General features: G+C 47.8%; 1 protein-coding gene and 1 pseudogene across 1 annotated transcript; one reads left to right on the top strand and one right to left on the bottom strand.

Moving 5' to 3' along the window:
- The first annotated feature begins 294 nt into the window (after positions 1-294).
- Positions 295-15,562, top strand: LOC136656090 (putative zinc finger protein 56). Its single transcript, XM_066632930.1, has 3 exons — positions 295-351; positions 11,358-11,484; positions 15,135-15,562. Exons 1-3 carry the CDS (start codon positions 295-297, stop codon positions 15,560-15,562), a joined length of 612 nt encoding a protein of 203 aa, XP_066489027.1.
- Positions 15,563-17,705: 2,143 nt separating this feature from the next.
- LOC136656724 (5S ribosomal RNA) lies at positions 17,706-17,825 on the bottom strand (annotated as a pseudogene).
- Between the last annotated feature and the right edge of the window lie 978 nt (positions 17,826-18,803).

The following is an 18,803-nucleotide window of genomic DNA, read 5'->3' as shown; positions in this document are numbered from 1 at the left end:
ATGTTAAAACGAAAAGAACAGTGAGAAATCTTAAAAAATGTTGTGGCAAAAGACATGGTGACTGTCCTGCCTGCCATACAAGCATTCTAAGGTTCATTCTAGATGACAAGTATTTCTCACATGACTCAAGGGGAAGATCTACAAAACCATGGTCCATCCAGTTGCCCTATACAGCTCCGAGTGTTGGCCAGCGTCTACCAAACATGAACAGGCTCTCCATGTTATGGAGATGAAGATGCTCCGCTGGTCCCTTGATCTCACACGGTGGGACTGAGTCATGAACGAGGACGTACGATGACTTATGGGGGTTACGCTGATTGCCGACAAGATGTGCGAGGCAAGACTCCGCTGGTACAGCCATGTTATTAGGAGAGATGAGGCAAGCACGGCGAAGATGGCATATCGACCAACTGGACGGCGTCCGTGAAGAAGACCAAAGAAGCAGTGGCTCGACCGATTGAAAGAAGATATGTAGGCACTTGACATTGCCCCAGAAGATGCCCTGGACTGTACCAAAAGGCGTGCAGCTTGCAGAACAGCGGCTCCCGCACCGACGCAGGAAAATCACTAGGACAAAAAAGAACTCTCTCTTCTTTTGAAAAGCTCAAGGCCCAAGCCGAAAGTGGCCGAGAGACGGTGCTAAGTCCTAGTGCTGGCACTGGGTGCCATAAACATGCCATTAAGCACATTTACAGCACCCTGAGAGTAGGGAATGCTGGCACTGGGCTTGCACCAATCAGGTGCTGGGCTCCGAACCGGGAGAAGGAGGACACGCCGCCACTGGGGGTAAATGTGATTGCCAAGCGGTGGTGCAACTTCTGGGGCAGGACGGGGAGAAACTGGGGTGGGAGAGGGGTGGGATCAATCGAGTTCTGCTCTACTTTATCCTGAACTCTATATTTGGGCCAAAAGGCCCGACAAGGAATCTCTCTGCGCCGGCAAAATAGCAAACGCAGACTTGAGAAGTCCCATTGCGGGGCTTGGGGCTTTCCCTAGAGGAAGGGGATGAAAGTCCCCTTCTCCCAAGGAGACCTCCGGCTGCTTCCTAGCACCCACTGGATACAGTGGTAGCCACTTTGGCGCCACTACTCCCTTGGGTGCCTGGAAGCTCTGGATTGGGCTTTCAGTCTTCTGATGACTGGTAGTCAGATTTTAAAACACTTTGAGGTTGTTTGCACCGTTCACCCAAAAGAGCACTCCCCAAACTGTCAGACCCTGCTAAATTTGACGCTCTACAAGTATTGCTAATTTCCCCATTGTGAGTCAATTTGAATATTTGTGTGTGTGCATCTCACGTAAGAACAGGCATGTTTGTGAGTGGATAAGTATGGTTGGCAACAGAGTGAATAATGAAAATTTATTAAGGGTGCAATCCTAACCCCGTATGTCAGTACTTTCCAGCACTGGCATCGCAGTGCCAGTGGGACATGTGCTGCATCCTGCAGTTGGGTGTCACTTACAAAGTCCTCCTCAAAGTAAGGGAATGTTTGTTCTCTTACTTCAGAGCTGCATTGCCCTTATGTCAGTGCTTTCCAGCACTTTCCAGTGCTTTCCAGCACTGACATAAGGGGTTAGCATTGCGCCCTAAGTCACTTTCATTCCTTCTGCTCCCCCCCTCCATCCTGCCACCTAAGCCTCCTTGCAGCACCTTTGTGATGGGGCAAACACAAAGCCCTTCTCCCTTTGGCTTTGCGGAGGGGTCTCTAGAAATGAAGCGGAAGCCTCCATGAAAACTTAAGCATCCCTTCCCTTTCTCCTTCTCCTTTTTCTATTATTAAACTGAGGAAAAGGCCAAAATTCTTTAGATTCCTGTTTTTGCCCTGAGGGAGCCTGGGCCTCATGAGGATGGGGGTCATCTATGCCTGCCAGTTTCAGCATACTCTTTCAAATAAATTTCCTGGTCTGTCACGCAAGGCATAGCCTCGATGAATTATGAATGTTTCTGTTGTATTCAAGCTCACACAAGAGCATCTAAAATCATCAAATATTTTTTCCTTACTGTGACATTGCCAAGCTCAAGTACACTTGAAAAACCAGAGAAAATGAGCAAAAGAAGTTTGAAAGGAGTGTTAAAACATGCCCAAGAAGGGAGAAATATTTCCAGGACAAGCCAAAACAAAAATGGAAACAATGTGAGTAGTTCTGGCTCAGCTCATGAGGCCTACAGATATCAAAAAGCCCATGTAGCCAAGTCAACCAGTGATTTTCAACCAGTGCGCCACGGCGCATTGGTGTGCCACAATAGGTCTACAGCTGTGCCGCGGGAGTTTGGAGCACAGCGGTTGAAAATGGCTGGAAAACTCTTCCACATTCCGCAACTCTGTTTCTAGAACAACTGTCTGTAATAATGAATTGTCAGAAGAGCTGGTGGAGGAAAAGGGACAGACAATTCATTACGACAGACAGCTGCCCTACAAACAGAGCTGCAGGCGAGTTTCAGCCGTTTTCAACCGCTGTGCTCCAAACTCCCATGGCCTACCTGCAGACCTTTCATGGCACACCAGTGTGCCACGGCACACCAGTTGAACATGGCTGTTAGACTGTGAGGGAAAGAAAGGGGTATATGGATAGTGCGTGTGAGTAGAGTTAATGTGGATGAGTGTGCATGTAAATTTGAGCAGAAGCGAAGGACATTTACTTGAGACGGGGTCCGGGAGAGGGGGGTACAGGAGGCAAATTATACCCAGGCCCAGGGTCAAAAAGGGGGTCCAGGAGCCACAGGGTAAATCAGGGAGCCTGGAAGTCAAAGGAGGAGAGCCAGAAATTTTGTGGAATCTCAGAAAATGTTTGCATATATTTTGTGAAGACTAGTATTCACATTTTGTGTAAGCCTACATGGTTTTCTATGTTGCAATTCCATACACACACAAGATATTCCATGCACACAAACCCACATATACACATGCGTACAGGACTGCCCTTTTACCATGAATAATTCTGAAACCAGATACATATTCTACATGTGTTATTTTCTTATTGATTTCAAAGTTAAGGAGTCATTTCATGCCAGGGATGTTTTCACTTAGAAATCAAATTATTTGTACTGTCTTTTGCTTAGAAATTACTAACAGACAAAGAATACATTACATTTTATAGGTTATGTTTCCCTCTGAGATATTCCTTCCATTCCAACAGTACTGGCACTGAAGAAACAGAGACATAATATGAGATTATTCTTTCCGTGCCATTCAGCTGTTTCCATAGTTAAGCTCTCTGGAGGATAGGATGCACATGAATAGACCACTGGAGATAAGAGCTTCCCACTGAATTGGGTTTTGTCTTGAAAGTATGAATGAGGTGGTTTAGGCATTTTACAAGATTTGGACCTATGATTAAAATTTTTATGGCTTTTAATGGGGAGTTAAGAGCAGAAAAAAGATGCAATCCTATAAAGCTTATAGGATTTCCCAAACTGTGGGTTACAACCCACTAGGTGGGTCCCCATTCATTTCAATTTTTAATAGATTAAACCTGATGCTATGTGACTGCATTTGGAGAAATGCTACAGATCTGTACTTTTAACAGGCTATTGTGTATATGCTTTTAACTATGATAGTAAATGGGACTTACTCCTGAGTAAGTGTGGGTGGGATTGCAGCCCAGGATTGCTAAAAAAAATTTGCTGCTTGATGATGTCGCTTCTGGTCATGACATCACTTCTAGTGAGTCCTGACAGATTCTCATTCTAAAAAGTGGGTCCCTGTGCTAAAAGTTTGAGAACCACTGCTATAAGCACTTTCATGGGAGTAAGCCCTAGTGAACACAGTGGGAGTTTCTTCTGAGTAGCCACACATAGGATTACATTGTAAGTTTTCCCAAATCTCACTACCTATCTAATGAGGCTTCCATCACAACATACCTAATCTTGCACACGTTGAAGACTGGTCCTGTTTAGTTATTAGAGGAGAACATTTACTTGAGACAGGGCCCGTGGGGGGGGGGGGGTTTACAGGGCGTAAATTGTACCCAGGCCCAGGGTCAAAAAGGGGGCCCAGGACCCAAAGAGTAAATAAGGGACCTGGAAGTCAAAGGAGGAGATCTGGAAAGTTTGTGGGATCTCAAAAAATGTTTGCATATATTGTGTGAAGACTAGTATTCACATTTTGTGTAAGCCTACATGGTTTTATAATTGCAGTTTGTAGAAATTCTGATCCAATGGATTTGAAAATTACAATCCAATGGAGGAGGGAAGAGCCCAAAAGAAACTTGTACCCCCTGATCAAAATCCTTTCAGAGGCCCTGCACTTTCCCCTCCCCAAGCAGGGCAGCCTTTTGCAGGGTCTTTGGGGAAAGAGACCTGGAGACAAGTGGAAGGCAAGCAGCCTGCTTTGGGATCACTGGCAACAAAGGCCAATGCCATCCTTTTTCTTCATGTTCCTACCAGGCTGTGCACCAGAGACAAGGCAGGCAGTGAGTCACAAATGAAGGACTTGGTTGCAGGAGGACTCCAAGGAAGTGGGGCTGTACTGGGGCACCCACTCCCAGGAGGAAAGCCCAGGCAGGCACCCAGAGAGGTGGGCGGATGCACAAATAACAGCTGCTGCTCTCTCAGTGCTCAGGTGGGATGGGGGGAGACTTGCCCCCGGTCACCCCTCCTGGAAACCTCTAACAAGGTTTTGCAGGGGGAAGACGGGGCTGAATGGGACCAGGACTGACCCATAGCTCTCTTGAATGGGAACTCTCCAGCCCCCCATGAGAAATCCACTGTAACTAGAGGCATAGCCTGAAAAGAATCTTGTGCCTGGCAGCAAACTCCAAGATCCCCTTGCTGGGTGGGCGTGTGGGGGTGGGTAAGTGCTTTGAAACTTATGATCTGGGCGAGGAGAATGAGAGTTTGTGCAGGAGAAGGGGGGTGTCTGCTGGGCCCAGGGACTACATTTCCTAACAGGCCCTGCTGTGCTCTGGGACTCTGACCCTGCAAGGGGGAGGAGGTCTTGCTAGAGGGCTGGAAAAAGGAGGGAATCAGAAGGCCTGAGCCCAGGGAGAGAGGCAGGGCCTGGGAGCAGGTGCGTGAAGGCCCAGTGAGCGATGGACCTGGCAGGTTCTTGATTGCAAAGGAAGAAGTGCAGCAGAGGCTCTCTGGTTGCACAGGCTGAACCAGGGAAGGCCAGAAAGAAGGACCTCCTTCTGCACCTATGGAGTGAGCCTCGGTTGGACTGGCAGCCACAGGAACCTTATGCAGCCCCTTTGGGTTCTTATTCCCCACCCACCCCCTCCAGGGATTGCCAGGCCCCCTGCCTCGCCCTGACCTACTAAGGGCCTGATCCTGAACAGTGCGCACCAGCTCAGTGCTGGCACTCACATGCCGTAAGGCACATTTGCAAGCCCTTACCCCAGGCCCAGCACCAGAGCTACCCAGCACGAGCCTGCACTGGGCCAACTACGGTGCTAGGCCTGTGTTCCGCTGCCCAGCAGTCACCTGGATCGCCTGGCAGAGGAGTGGTGAGTGGGGGTGTGGGGGAGGTGGGGAGGAGGTGTACCGAGGCAGGCGGAGGGCAGGAGGCCTGGCATGAGGAGGGAGGGGGTAGGACCGGTGGAGCTCTGCTCCACCAGATCCAGACCCCGTTTCGGACTACGCAGTCCAGTGGCATCGCTGGGGGGTGCGGGGGTGCAGGCCGCACCGGGTGATGCGCACAGGGGGGTGACGTGCACTGGGGGAGGTGACACCTTAAAATCGCGGTGGTTAGGAGTAACCCCACCATGTTATATACCGTTGGATGCGGAATTTCAAGAAGAATGCAATGCAAAATTCCAGGGTGAAATATCTCATTTCTATCAAAAGTTATGGCCAAAAAACCGGAGAACCAAAAAGCTCATGGATCCCTATGGAAAGTGAAAGTGAGCCGTTTTGTGCATTTACTCGCAGGTAGGCAAACCTGCCTTAGTGTGTCAGAAAGGGCAGGCTGAGAGGAATCCAACGACACCAGAATGGTCCTGATCCAATGAATGAAGCCCCCAAAAACACCTGAGAAGGCCCTCCCTCCAAGCAGATGAATGTATTGCACCCTATGGAAAGCAAAACTAAGCCTCACAGTCGTGTTTACTCACGAGTAAGCAAACATGCCTTGGCTGATGTGGAAGATCAGGTGAAGGAAAGTGCAAGGCTACCAGAATGGTCCTGATCCTATGCACCTGGAGTTAAACAAGTGCTCCTGAAGGCAGCCTCCCCCCCCCCCCACTAAAAATGATCTAAACAGAGGCTTCAGCTGATAAGGTGAACCTTTCTGAGACTTGCAAAGCCAGGTGGATCCTGACAGTGATCTGCTTTAAACAGAAGTTATTAAATTGAACTGGGCACTGGGTGGGACTGAAAACCTTACTGATTTTGGAGCGGGCGGGTCTTATTGCAGGCAGGCTACAGAGGAAATTCACTTGGTGGACCAGGGCTGGCTTCTGCTTATTTAATTATTTGTTTTACTTTAATTATTTATACTTATTTATTTTAATTTGCCTGATGATGTTACTTCCACCGTGACATCACTTCTGGTGGGTCTTGGACAGATTGTCATTCTAAAAAGTGGGTCCCAGTGCTAAAAGTTTGAGAACTGCTGCAATAAGGTGTTAGTAAGTTGACACCCTTGCGGGGGTGACACCACTAGTGATCAAAATCACTAAAATCACAGTTTGGAGGAATAATACCAGCATGTTATATATCAATCAATGTGTAATTTCATGCAGAATGTGTGCTATCTTTGTTCTATCAAAAGGTACAGCCAAAAGATCAGTGGAGGCGGAGTGATGGTACATCACCACGCCCACCACCTGGGGTGTTGCCCCGCCCACTGCATGGGGGGTTGACGCGCTGGCATCCCGCATCGGGTGATGTGAACCTTAGTAACGCCACTGACGCAGTCCAACATCGCATGTTTCCACCATTAGAGCTCAAAGGCGTGGAGGCTGCCGTGTTTTCTAGCCCCAGGACATGCAGTGAGTGGGGAGGCAGGTGAGGCAGAGCCTCCCCACCGGCGTCCTTTGAAAAGTGCTGCTGCTGTGTGAGGCACCCAAGCATCCACAACCTGCCCTCAGAGCGCGTGGGTTGTGGGTGCTTGGGTGCCTCACACTGTGGTAGTGCTTTTCAAAGGACTCCGGTGGGCAGGCTCTGCCTCACCTGTCTCCCCACCCGCTGCAAGACCCTGTTCTAGCCTCAAGCTCAAAAGAAAAATAGCTAGCTTAGCGAGTGTGGTAGAAGATGAAAAACAAATGTGACCCTCGCATGCTCAAAGCAGGAAAAAACCCAGCATTTCTAGTGTTGGAAGCAGAAAAATGAACACAGCCTACATTTGAGGACTGAGCTTCTAGCCATCAGGACTAATGTTAATTAGCTTCTAGCCGTCAGGAGTCAGGACTAATAGCTGTGACGTTCTTCTGTGAATCTGCCCAATCTCCCTCTCCAGTCATCAGCTCAAATAGTGGGAGGGAATTCAAGCATGTAGGTGAACCACGTATAAAAGATTAAAAAACTCATACAGGTGTCCTTTCTCTTCCGGACAGATAGTCACCAAACCAAACTGGGAACAGAAATGGCTGCTGCTCGTTCAGGCCAGGTAAGAGAGATTTACAGCTTGGGCTTCTCCTGTAACATTTCCAGTCAAAGGCTTTACACCTCAGTCTGGCTGTACTATACCTTCCTTCCTACTACCCCCCCCCCCCCCCCCCAACATTCACCCTAAAGTCATCCAGGGTTCCTCTGGAAAGCCCCGCTAATCTCCTTCCATCCCTTCTCCCACTGCATCTTCCCCATCTCTGCACTTAACCTTCAGAGGAGTTTCTCTCTCCTCCCCAATCCTTTCCACCTCCTTCTAGCTAACCTTCCTTAGGGCTCCACCATGTGTACATGTTGGTGGTAGGAGACCCCCAATATAGTTTAAGAGTAGTGTGTCAGCATTGTGAGTCCCAGTTGAAACCCCATTTTGGTTCTTAAGCACTTCCATTAAACTTTGGTACACCTTAATTCTTGCCAAAGTACGTAGACTTGCCATTATCTTCAAAATGAGATCCCTGCACACCATTGCTCTCCTCCTTGTGTGCACATCTTACATGTGTATGTAAAAAGCCCTGTAAAAGAGCCCTGAAAATCCCTGTAAAAGAGCCATTGTTCATCCTCGGCGATTTCAATGCTAGAGTTGGTGCTGATAACAGTTCATGGCCCACTTGCTTAGGTCAGTTTGGCACTGGGAGGATGAACGAAAATGGCCAACGCCTGCTAGAGTTTTGCTGTCATCACGGTCTCTGTGTCAGCAACACGTTCTTCAACACAAAGCCCCAACATAGAGTCTCTTGGAGACATCCAAGATCAAAGCACTGGCACCAGCTCGACCTGATCCTCACCAGACGCTCCAGCCTTCCCAGCATCAAGATCACACGCAGTTATCATGGTGCTGCCTGCGACACTGACCACTCCCTGGTGTGCAGCAGAGTGAAACTGCAAACAAAGCGACTGTATCACACGAAAAAGGAAGGAAGACCTCACATTGATACCAGCAAGACCCGGGATCAGAGAAAAGTGGAGGAATTTGCACAAGCGCTTGAGGAATCTCTTCCAGGCCCGGTCGACGCAAACGCATCCAACAGATGGGAACATTTCAAGAATACCGTTTACAACACCGCCTTGTCCATATTCGGCAAGAAGACCAACAAGGCGGCAGACTGGTTTGAAGCCCACTCTGAGGAGTTGACACCAGTCATTGAGGAAAAGAGGAGAGCTCAAGCAGCATACAAGGCCTGTCCCAGTGAGCGCAACCTGCAGGTCCTCCGAACTGCTCGCAGCAAAGTCCAACAGACTGCCAGGAGATGTGCTAACGACTACTGGCTCCAGCTCTGTTCCGAGATACAGATAGCAGCTGACACTGGCAACATCAAGGGGATGTATGATGGTATCAAGCAGGCCCTAGGTCCAACACAGAAGAAAATTGCCCCTCTGAAGTCTGCCACAGGCGAGGTCATCCAGGATCGGGCGCAGCAGATGGAACGCTGGGTGCAGCACTACTCTGAGCTATATTCCAGAGAAAATGTAGTCACCGAAGAAGCACTGAACAACATTGAGTGCCTGCCTGTGCTGGAAGAGCTTGACAGTGAACCAACCCTAGAAGAACTTCATGTGGCCCTGGACTCCCTTGCCTTTGGCAAGGCACCTGGAAAAGACAGCATCCCTGCTGAAGTCCTAAAATGCTGCAAAGAGATCATCGTCACTGAGCTGCATGAAATCCTCTGTCTCTGCTGGAGAGAAGGTGGAGTACCTCAAGACATGAGGGATGCAAACATCATCACGCTGTACAAGAACAAAGGTGACAGGGGTGACTGCAACAACTACCGCGGCATCTCTCTCCTTAGCGTTGTAGGAAAGCTGTTTGCCCGAGTTGTACTAAAGAGGCTCCAGGTACTTGCAGAGAGCGTCTATCCAGAATCGCAGTGTGGATTCCGAGCCAACAGGTCCACCACTGATATGGTATTCTCCCTTAGACAACTGCAGGAGAAATGCAGGGAACAACGACAGCCACTCTTTATAGCCTTCATAGATCTCACAAAGGCTTTCGACCTGGTCAGCAGAGACGGCCTCTTCAAGATTCTCCCCAAGATTGGATGTCCACCCAGGCTCCTCAGCATCATCAGATCTTTCCACAAGGACATGAAGGGCACTGTTGTCTTCGATGGCTCCACATCAGACCCTTTTGACATCCGAAGCGGAGTGAAGCAGGGCTGTGTTCTTGCACCAACCTTGTTTGGGATTTTCTTCGCTGTCCTGCTGAAGCAGGCCTTTGGAACTGCAACAGAAGGCATCTATCTCCGGACCAGATCAGACTGAAAGCTCTTCAACCTCTCCAGACTGAGAGCAAAATCCAAAGTCCAGCTGAAATGTCTGCGTGACTTCCTCTTTGCCGACGATGCAGCTGTCACTACCCACTCTGCCAAAGATCTCCAGCAGCTCATGGATCGTTTTAGCAAGGCCTGCCAAGATTTTGGACTGACAATCAGCCTGAAGAAAACACAGGTCATGGTTCAGGATGTGGACTCACCTCCCTGCATTACAATCTCTGAGCATGAACTGGAGGTTGTCCATGACTTTGTGTACCTTGGCTCAATGATCTCAGACACTCATTCTCTTGATATCGAGCTAAACAAGCGCATTGGTAAAGCAGCTACCACGTTTTCCAGACTCACAAAGAGAGTCTGGTCCAACAAGAAGCTGACGGAACATACCAAGATCCAGGTCTACAGAGCTTGCGTCCTGAGTACACTTCTGTACTGCAGCGAGTCATGGACTCTTCGCTCACAACAGGAGAGGAAACTGAGCGCTTTCCACATGCGCTGCCTCCGACACATCCTCGGCATCACCTGGCAGGACAAAGTTCCAAACAACACAGTCCTGGAACGTGCTGGAATCCCTAGCATGTATTCACTGCTGAAACAGAGACGCCTGCGTTGGCTTGGTCATGTCGTGAGAATGGATGACGGCCGGATCCCAAAGGATCTCCTCTATGGAGAACTCGTGCAAGGAAAGCGCCCTACAGGTAGACCACAGCTGCGATACAAGGACATCTGCAAGAGGGATCTGAAGGCCTTAGGGATGGACCTCAACAAGTGGGAAACCCTGGCCTCTGAGCAGCCCGCTTGGAGGCAGGCTGTGCAGCATGGCCTTTCCCAGTTTGAAGAGACACTTTGCCAACAGTCTGAGGCTAAGAGGCAAAGAAGGAAGGCCCATAGCCAGGGAGACAGACCAGGGACAGACTGCACTTGCTCCCGGTGTGGAAGGGATTGTCACTCCCGGATTGGCCTTTTCAGCCACACTAGACGCTGTGCCAGAACCACCTTTCAGAGCGCGATACCATAGTCTTTCGAGACTGAAGGTTGCCAATACAATGTAAAAAGCACTGCTCGTAACATAGTGCGGGGACTCAAGTGGGCAGATACCCACCTGGACAAGCCTCCACCACAGCAGAAAGTGACGTCACGTTTTTGAAAGTGGGAAAAGTGATGGGGATTATAAGTTGTGAAAGAAGCTGCACAATGTACACAGTTCTTGGTCCTGGGTATGCTTTCCTGGGAATACGTTCCGTTGGAAGCACTGGGGCTTGCTATTAGGCTTATGTGCATGGGACTGTGCTGTCAGTTTGGAAACTGGATTGGAAGGATAGGATCTTCTGAGCCTTCTTTCAGGGAATTTGGGAATCTTCATTGGAGCTAGGAGCCCAAAAGATGGAAATGCAAAGTTGAGAGGAAGTGTGTGTGAGAATCTGATTTCAAATTTAGAAATGTTTTGTCCTTTCATGCAAACTGGAATCCAGTTCTCCCTTTGGATTGCAGCCATGACCTAGGCAGGTTCAATGTTGCTAACAGGATATTTCTCCTTTTTCTTTCAGAGTCCGATTTCATTCACAGAGATAGCTGTGTATTTCAGCAGTGAGGAGTGGGCTCTGTTGCATCCATGTCAAAGGCTCCTATATGAGACTGTCATGATGGAGAATTACGAAAATGTGATCTTCGTAGGTAAGTAGGATCCTTTGGCCCTGGATTGATAGATGCCCCAGGTAGGAACCTCTGCTCCATTGGACAGTGCCAAGGGGAGTTGGTGGCCAGGTTGCATGACCTGGGCATGGCTGCTGGTATGCCTGATGGCCCTACATCTTCCCCTTCTGGCCAGCCAAGATCTGGGTCTTTTGATGAGGAGGGTAATCCCAGCCTGAGGACATGGTGCTTGGCTGCCCTTTGGAGGAGGTGGATGTGGTTTGGAGAGCACTTCCCCTTGTGTTTTGGCTCTTATTCTGTGTGCAGTGCCCACCTGAGAGAGAAACAGCCCAAGTATTCCTACATAAATAGTGCAGTGGCATTGAAAGTTCAGATGGGAGAGAGCAGCAGGGGACAGATGTCTCTGGGTATTTTGGAACTTCCTCATGTAGAGCGTAAAAGGATGAAAAATGTCTTTCCTTGACGGAGAGGTTGGAGTATTGACCACAGAAAGAGGAAAATATATTCACTGCAGACTTATGTCAGTGTACTGCTGTGATAGGAGGCGTTACAGGGAGGCGGGGAGAGGCAGGGAGGAGGCATTCCTGGGAAGGGAGCAGAGAGGGAGGGAGGCCGGACTGGTGGATCCGGGGCCTCCGCATCAGGCTCACCGCCCAACACGGAGGCTCTTGCTTCACCACAGACCTTTTGGTTGGTGGTGAATTGAGTAGCCCCATTGCAGAGCTACTCCATTTACCTGGGGGAAGGGGGCAAAAGTCCCTTTCTCCCGAGGAGCTGCTGGCGGCTGCCCGGAGCGCGCAGGATGCAGTAGCAGCCATTTTTTGTGCCACCACAGCCCTGCGTGCGTCCAGGGCAGCTCAGGATTGGGCTGTTATACATTTTGGTAATGGCTTGTTCTTCTACCACAAATAGTTGACTCTCCAATAGAGACATACGATCTTCAAAACCATACATTTTCTTATCCATTTTGAATCTCTCCAAAAGCTGTATATACCGAAACCATTGACAACTGAATTCTTCCTCTAAAAGCTCCTCTCTTGTCTTTATCCTGTATTCGGTTTGTGTAAAAATTATTAAATTTCTATATGCTAACAAAGTTTCTGTAGAACCTATATGATGACCAAAGAAAGCTTCTTGTGAAGAGATCCATAATGGTATTTTTGTATAGAATCTGTTTTTATATTTACTCCATACTCTCAACAAAGCATGTCTAACATAGTGATTTATAAATTCTAGATTTGCTTTTAGTTTATCATATCATAAAAAATCCATGCCATCCAAGCCTCATGGCTGAAACTTCCAACAGTCTCTTATTTTGTAGCAACAACCATTCTTTTAACCAAATAATGCTGCATAATGTCTTCAAATCTGGTAGGCTTAATCCTCATCTCTCCGCATCTTGCAAAATCTTAAATCTGACTCTTGGCTTTTTCTCTTGCCTTATATATTTCTAAATATCTCTTTGCCATTGCTTAAATGGAGCATCAGATAACTGGTATTGTCTGAAATAAAACAACATTTTCTGTAACTTGATTACAGAAATTCTTCTACAGAATCAAGAAATTTCTTGATTACAGAAAACAAAGTCAACTTCAATCTTTCCCATCTTATAAAATCCTTCTTAATTTCATTCCATACTTTAATATAATTATTTTAAAATAACATACCATTATTACTGGTAAAATTAATACTTAAATACTTAATCTTCTTTTCAACCTTAAAACCTGTCTTATTCATCAAATCCAACTGATCTTGTATACTCATATTTTTTGTTAAGATTTTTTGCTTTCTGTTTGTTAATTCTGAAACTTGCTAAAGCTCCAAACTCTTTCAACTTAATCATTAATAATTCAATATTTCTCAGGGGACTTTCTAATGAAATTACCATATCATCTGCAAAAGCTCTCAATCTGAAAGCTTCAGTTTTGATCTTCACCCCCTGTATCCTTTCATCTTGTCTAATATCGCTATTTAACACTTCCAATATAAATAAAAGTAGCAATAGTGGACATCCTTGTCTTGTTCCTTTCTGTAACTCAAAGGTCTTGGTTAACTCTCCATTTACCACCACACACACCAATTGTGAAGTATTAATGGATTTTATCCATTTCAAAAAGTTATCCCCAAAGTTCATATTCTCCAAAATTTCAGATAAAAAACTCCAAGTTAGGTTGTCAGAAGCCTTTTGTGCATCCAAAAAAATCAATGCCAATTGTCTATCTGTAAATTTATCAAAATGTTCTATCAGGTCTAACTTTTTCTCTCATATAACTTTTAGGTAGAAAACCAGCTAGGTCCTCATGAATTAAATTCTGTAAAATCTGCTTCATTCTTTCTGCTGGAATTGTTGTAAGAATCTTGTAGTCATTACTGTACAGATCTAGGTCTATAGCTTTTTATATTATCCAACCATTGTCCTTCTTTCAGTATCAATGTAATGTTCACCTCTCTCCAAGAGTCTGACATCTTTCCCTTTAGTACAGTGGTTCTCAACCTTTAGGAGCTTGCGGATCACTGAGGCAAAAATTGGAATGATCGTGGGACTACACTACTTCCCCTGCCCACAAAAAATACAATTTGTAATAATTAGAGAAAATTTATTAGATATTTATTCGATTTATTATTTATAGAGATTTCTGGGTTGCTGCTTTTGTTGCCAGCTGTGGCTGCAGGTGGTCCGTTCTCTGCTCTCTCTGGTGGTCCATGGGGAAGCATCTCCCAAGCGAGTGCCTCCCCCAGGTGATGGAGAATGGACTGCCCACAGCTGCAGCTGACACTTCATTGATGGCTACTCACTTTTCTCCACCCTCTCTTGTAGTCTGTGGGGGCTTTCGGCGAGATGCTTGTTCGGCAAGATGCTTGAAGTGATCAAAGGTGATCTTTTCCTTCTGTGATCTCACAGACCACTTCTCAGGATCCCATGGACAACCTGTGGTCCCCGGACCACAGATTTGGAACCAGTGCTTTAATAAAAGGGATGCCTCTTTCAATTAAGTTACAATCCCACAATTCTTCAAGCATGAATTATGGAACAGTTTTGGATTAGAGATGGGGTAGGTCAAACAAAAGCTTTTCCTTTGTTATTGAAATTTTAATTGTAGGTCTTTTTTGTAGATCTAATTTAGGCCCTGTGATAGGCTTTGGTTCCTCTCCCCGCTTCTCAGACAGCCCAGGCCTTATAATAGGGGACACCCACTCCCATGAGGGGAAATCACTTTCCTACCTTCACCTTCTCCTCCTTGGAGAAAATCCTCTTGGAGACCCAGGAGTCTGCTACAGGTGGCAACCCTGGAGTAGAATTTTGGGAAGTTTCTGCCTTTTTAGTTGAAGAGGGGAGGTTTGGAAAGACCCTCCAATCTCCCTTTGGTCTTGTCTCCTAAATTGACTCTGCAGAGCCCACTATGCTGAACAATAGGAAGAAGTGCCTTGTCTGGAAGCACAAATGACATCCCTGTCTCAGGTAACTGCATCCATCAGAGACCTCTTGGGCACCAGGGTCACAGACATCACACTTTCCCAGCTAGCTGCAGTTTCTTCCTTAGATCTCTTACAGCACAATTCTAACCAGGTCTACTCCGAAGTAAGTCCTGTTTTGTTCAGTGGGGCTTGCTCTCAGGAAAGTGTGGTTAGGATTGCAGCCTTACTGCATTTTTTTTTTCTTATTTCAACAGAATCAGTTTGGGACCAGATTGGAAGAAAGAAGGAACAGACTCAGTCTTCACAGCAAAAAGCCAACCTGGGGCAGAAGCCCTTTAAGTGCCAAGAGTGCAGAAAGACCTTTGGTCAGAGTAGTATACTTAAGATCCACCAAAGAACCCACACAGGGGAGAAACCCTATAAGTGCCAGGAGTGTGGGAAGGTCTTCAGTTGCAGTAGTAATCTTATAACCCACCTGAGAACCCACACAGGGGAGAAACCCTGTAAGTGCCAGGAGTGTGGGAAGGTCTTCAGTCAGAGTAGTAATCTTTTAACCCACCAGAGAACCCACACAGGGGAGAAAATCTACAAGTGCCAGGAGTGTGAAAAGGCCTTTCGCCAGAGTTGTCATCTTATTAGCCACCGGAGAACCCACTTGGGAGAGAAACCTCAGAGAGCTTAGGAGTGTTAAAATTGGTTTTGTGCTCATTGAGGCCACAGAAATTGAGTCATGTGTTTGTATCAGATAACTGATGTTCAAAAAATTCCTGCTATTTCTGAAGTGTTCATTTGAAATGTAGATGAAGTATCTTGCTTGTTCTTGTTTTTCAAAGAATAATTTGTGTCAAAATTGCCCTGTCACTGTTTATTAGAGTCTATGGCCTGGACTTGGCTCAGTCATTGTTCAAGTTGAGGTCCAGCACCAACCACTATGATACATTGAACCCTCAATTTATCAGATTGTCATGTTTGGGGATGGTCCCCCAACTTACCAGGGCTCTAGAGCTGTGGAAAGGGCTGGCACCCGGGTGCCGACAGCAGGGCTTCTCCGGCAGCGCCTTGTCAGCTTGGCCCACCAGGGGATGTGGCCGGCCACCATGGGACACTGGAAGACACCACGCACCTAGGCCAGGCAGCCAGCTGCGAGCAGGACTCAGCAGTGGCCACATGGGGAGTCCTGGCGCCAGGACCAGGGGGTTGCTGGAAGTCTCCAGAGTCTTCTGGGTCATCACCTAGTCCTGATGTCAGTAGCTGGTGATCGGGCTCCCCAGCACTGCCCTCCCTAGACCCCCATGCCGGCCTGACTCAGCTAGCACGGACTTACCTTAAGACTGGATTTGGTATCTATGTGCAGGCCTCTTGACTTTCCCAGTGGTGCAAAAAGTTTTGTGACACCTCCAGGGCGGCGCAATGGACAGGATTTGGATTGAGCTCTGAAACGCCCAGCTCACAAGTGGGAATTGAACTTGCTGCATGACTGTGCCTTCCTGAGGGCCAGAACCAGACCCACAGGCAGTCAGATGCCCACTGTCTCACCAGTCCCCTTGAAGAGCTGGAGATGGTATCATTATTTGGAGCCACAGCTCATTCTGCTCCTTATACCGCCGAAGTCAGGGGTCTAAAGCAGCTCTTAATTGAATCGTCTCGTCCAGGCATTATGAGTATATATTTGTGGTGGGTGTCCAGGTGCTCAATTAGGTGAGGAGCCCTGTCACAGCAAAGCCCATGGGAGGGGGTACAGAGGGTAAATTGTGCCCAGGGTCAAAGGGGGCCCAGGAGCCAAAGGAGGGGGCCTGGAAATTTCCTAGGATCTTCCATTTCCCTACCTCACCTGGACTCATTGCTCATATGGGATCTCTGCGGCTCTCACTGCTTGGCCTTCACTGCTGCTGACACCACACCTTCTCCAACCCAGCCTCCTGCAGGTTTTGCTGGGGGTGCCCTTGTGGGCTGCGCCTCAGAGACGGCACCCGCAAGCCGTACACACTGGGCTGTGGAATGCATGCATGACAGTCCTTAAGTGTCAGATCAGGAGGAAAGTGGCCTGCTACAGTAGAACTTTGGCTTGTGGATCCACTTGCCATGAAGGAGTGCATAGGAGCTCAGAGGCACAGTTGTGGGACTACAGCTGCTGCAGAAGTAAGTTTTGATACCTGGAAATTTCCTGGGACCTCAACTGGCCTTGTGGAATGCAAAAGATGGAGGCCAGGTGATTGAGAGGCCAGGTTTACTGGGCAAGTAGACCTGGGCTCTGGGAACGTTTCTGGCTGTTGCCACCCCTTGCCCTGTTTTGTCTCCTTCCTGCCCTGTCCTACCTGACCCCATCACCCCACCCTGCTGCTCTGTTTTGCCTCTCCCCACTTGGGAAGGAGGCCTCCCCAAAAATTTCATACCTCCTGATAAAATTCCTCTCAAAAGCCCTGACTTGAGATACGCTGATATTCACGCTAGACATAAAGGCTGATTTATTTTCTGCTGTTATCTATAGTGCTGATAGCCCTAGCATGTAGTATCTTGATTCTATAACTTTTTTTTCAAGATAGCACTAAACACGTAGTACGAACATGACCACATTGTACGCTGATAGCGTTTTTAGTGCTAAACAGGCAGAGAAGACAATCCATGCGTGCTTCTTGCATAACCCTGAGGATTCCTCTCATTTTTTTAAGCTACCTTCTTCCATGCAGAGGTGAGTACCAACATGCCACCTTTATGGGTGAGACATTGCCAGCTCCAAGACTGCCTGCTGCCTTCCTGAAAAATCCTTCCCTTCCCTGGACTGGAGCAGTGGTTGGCAACCTTCAGTCTCGAAAGACTCTGGTATAAGCCTACAGTACCTGGTATTCCCAGGCGGTCTCCCATCCAAGTACTAACCAGGCCTGACCCTGCTTAGCTTCCAAGATCAGATGAGATTGGGCATGTGCAGGGCAACAGTTGCTGCAAATTCCTGCAATTAATATCAACCCCATTAGGGACAGCCCAATCCTATGCTTTCCCCTATCATAGCAAGCAACTGTGGCAAAATAGGCCACACTGCATGCCGGGAGAGGGGGGGCCGATCTGGAGGCTTGGGAGAGGAAAGGGAAAATATTTTTCCTTATCCGTCTGTAAGCCCCCCAATTGCCAATGGGTCTCCTTGGAACTGCACCAGCTCTTTAGCAAACCCAAGGAGATAAAGGGGACATGTTGCAGGGCTCCAGAGGGGACAGCATCAGGCACAAGTCACTGGCACCAGGTATCACTCCCTCCCACTTCTGACCCTTCCACCACTCCGCCCCTATTCTGCCCACCTCGTCAACTTCCCAACATCAGTAGGGCTCCTTATCACCACCGCCATGGTACACAGGGTCCTGCCCACTATCTGCGGTGGCGGCCCAGAAGCTCATGGTTCCAAGCGCTTCCCAAACAGCGTTTATAATGGTTAGAATTGGGCCGTTAAATCACTGCTAAGGTAGGTAAAGGGGATTCAGTACAGGGAAAGGAGTGATTTGAATTAGTGTTCCACCTGCGCTTGCCCAGACCAATGGAAGGCTTGCAGGTCATACCAACAGCTTTCTGTTAGAGGCGTCTATTTGTGTTGGTGGTGACTCCAAGATCTCAAACAGAGAACTTTTCTGACTCTAATACATGAGATCTTTTTAGCCTGATGTGCCAGCCTGAAACAGACCTTCCACGTGGAAAATGTGATCAGTGAACCTTCCCGAACTTTACACCTTTCCTCCCCCAGTTGAAAGTGGAGTAGAACAACAAATTCTTTCATAGACGTCTGTTGTGATATCTCAGTGCTCAAGGGAGATCTATTACACTATATATTTTGGCACACCACATTTCATTCTGATGTCTTCACATTCAAGGGAAATATCATGAGCGTGCCTTACTGGGGAGTAAAGCCAGAAGCCTCACTTTGCTTGGGCAATAAATAA

This window comes from Tiliqua scincoides, chromosome 6 (genome assembly GCF_035046505.1).
Source record: "Tiliqua scincoides isolate rTilSci1 chromosome 6, rTilSci1.hap2, whole genome shotgun sequence".
Taxonomy (NCBI): Eukaryota; Metazoa; Chordata; class Lepidosauria; order Squamata; family Scincidae; genus Tiliqua; species Tiliqua scincoides.
This window is presented reverse-complemented; position numbering and strand designations above follow the sequence as displayed.

Coding starts and splice junctions, on each gene's coding strand:
- LOC136656090 (XM_066632930.1), top strand. CDS start 295: ATGACTTATGGGGGTTACGCTGATTGCCGACAAGATGTGCGAGGCAAG. Junction 352..11,357: donor TGCGAGGCAAGACTCCGCTG/GTACAGCCATGT, acceptor TTTTTCTTTCAG/AGTCCGATTTCATTCACAGA. Junction 11,485..15,134: donor CGAAAATGTGATCTTCGTAG/GTAAGTAGGATC, acceptor TTATTTCAACAG/AATCAGTTTGGGACCAGATT.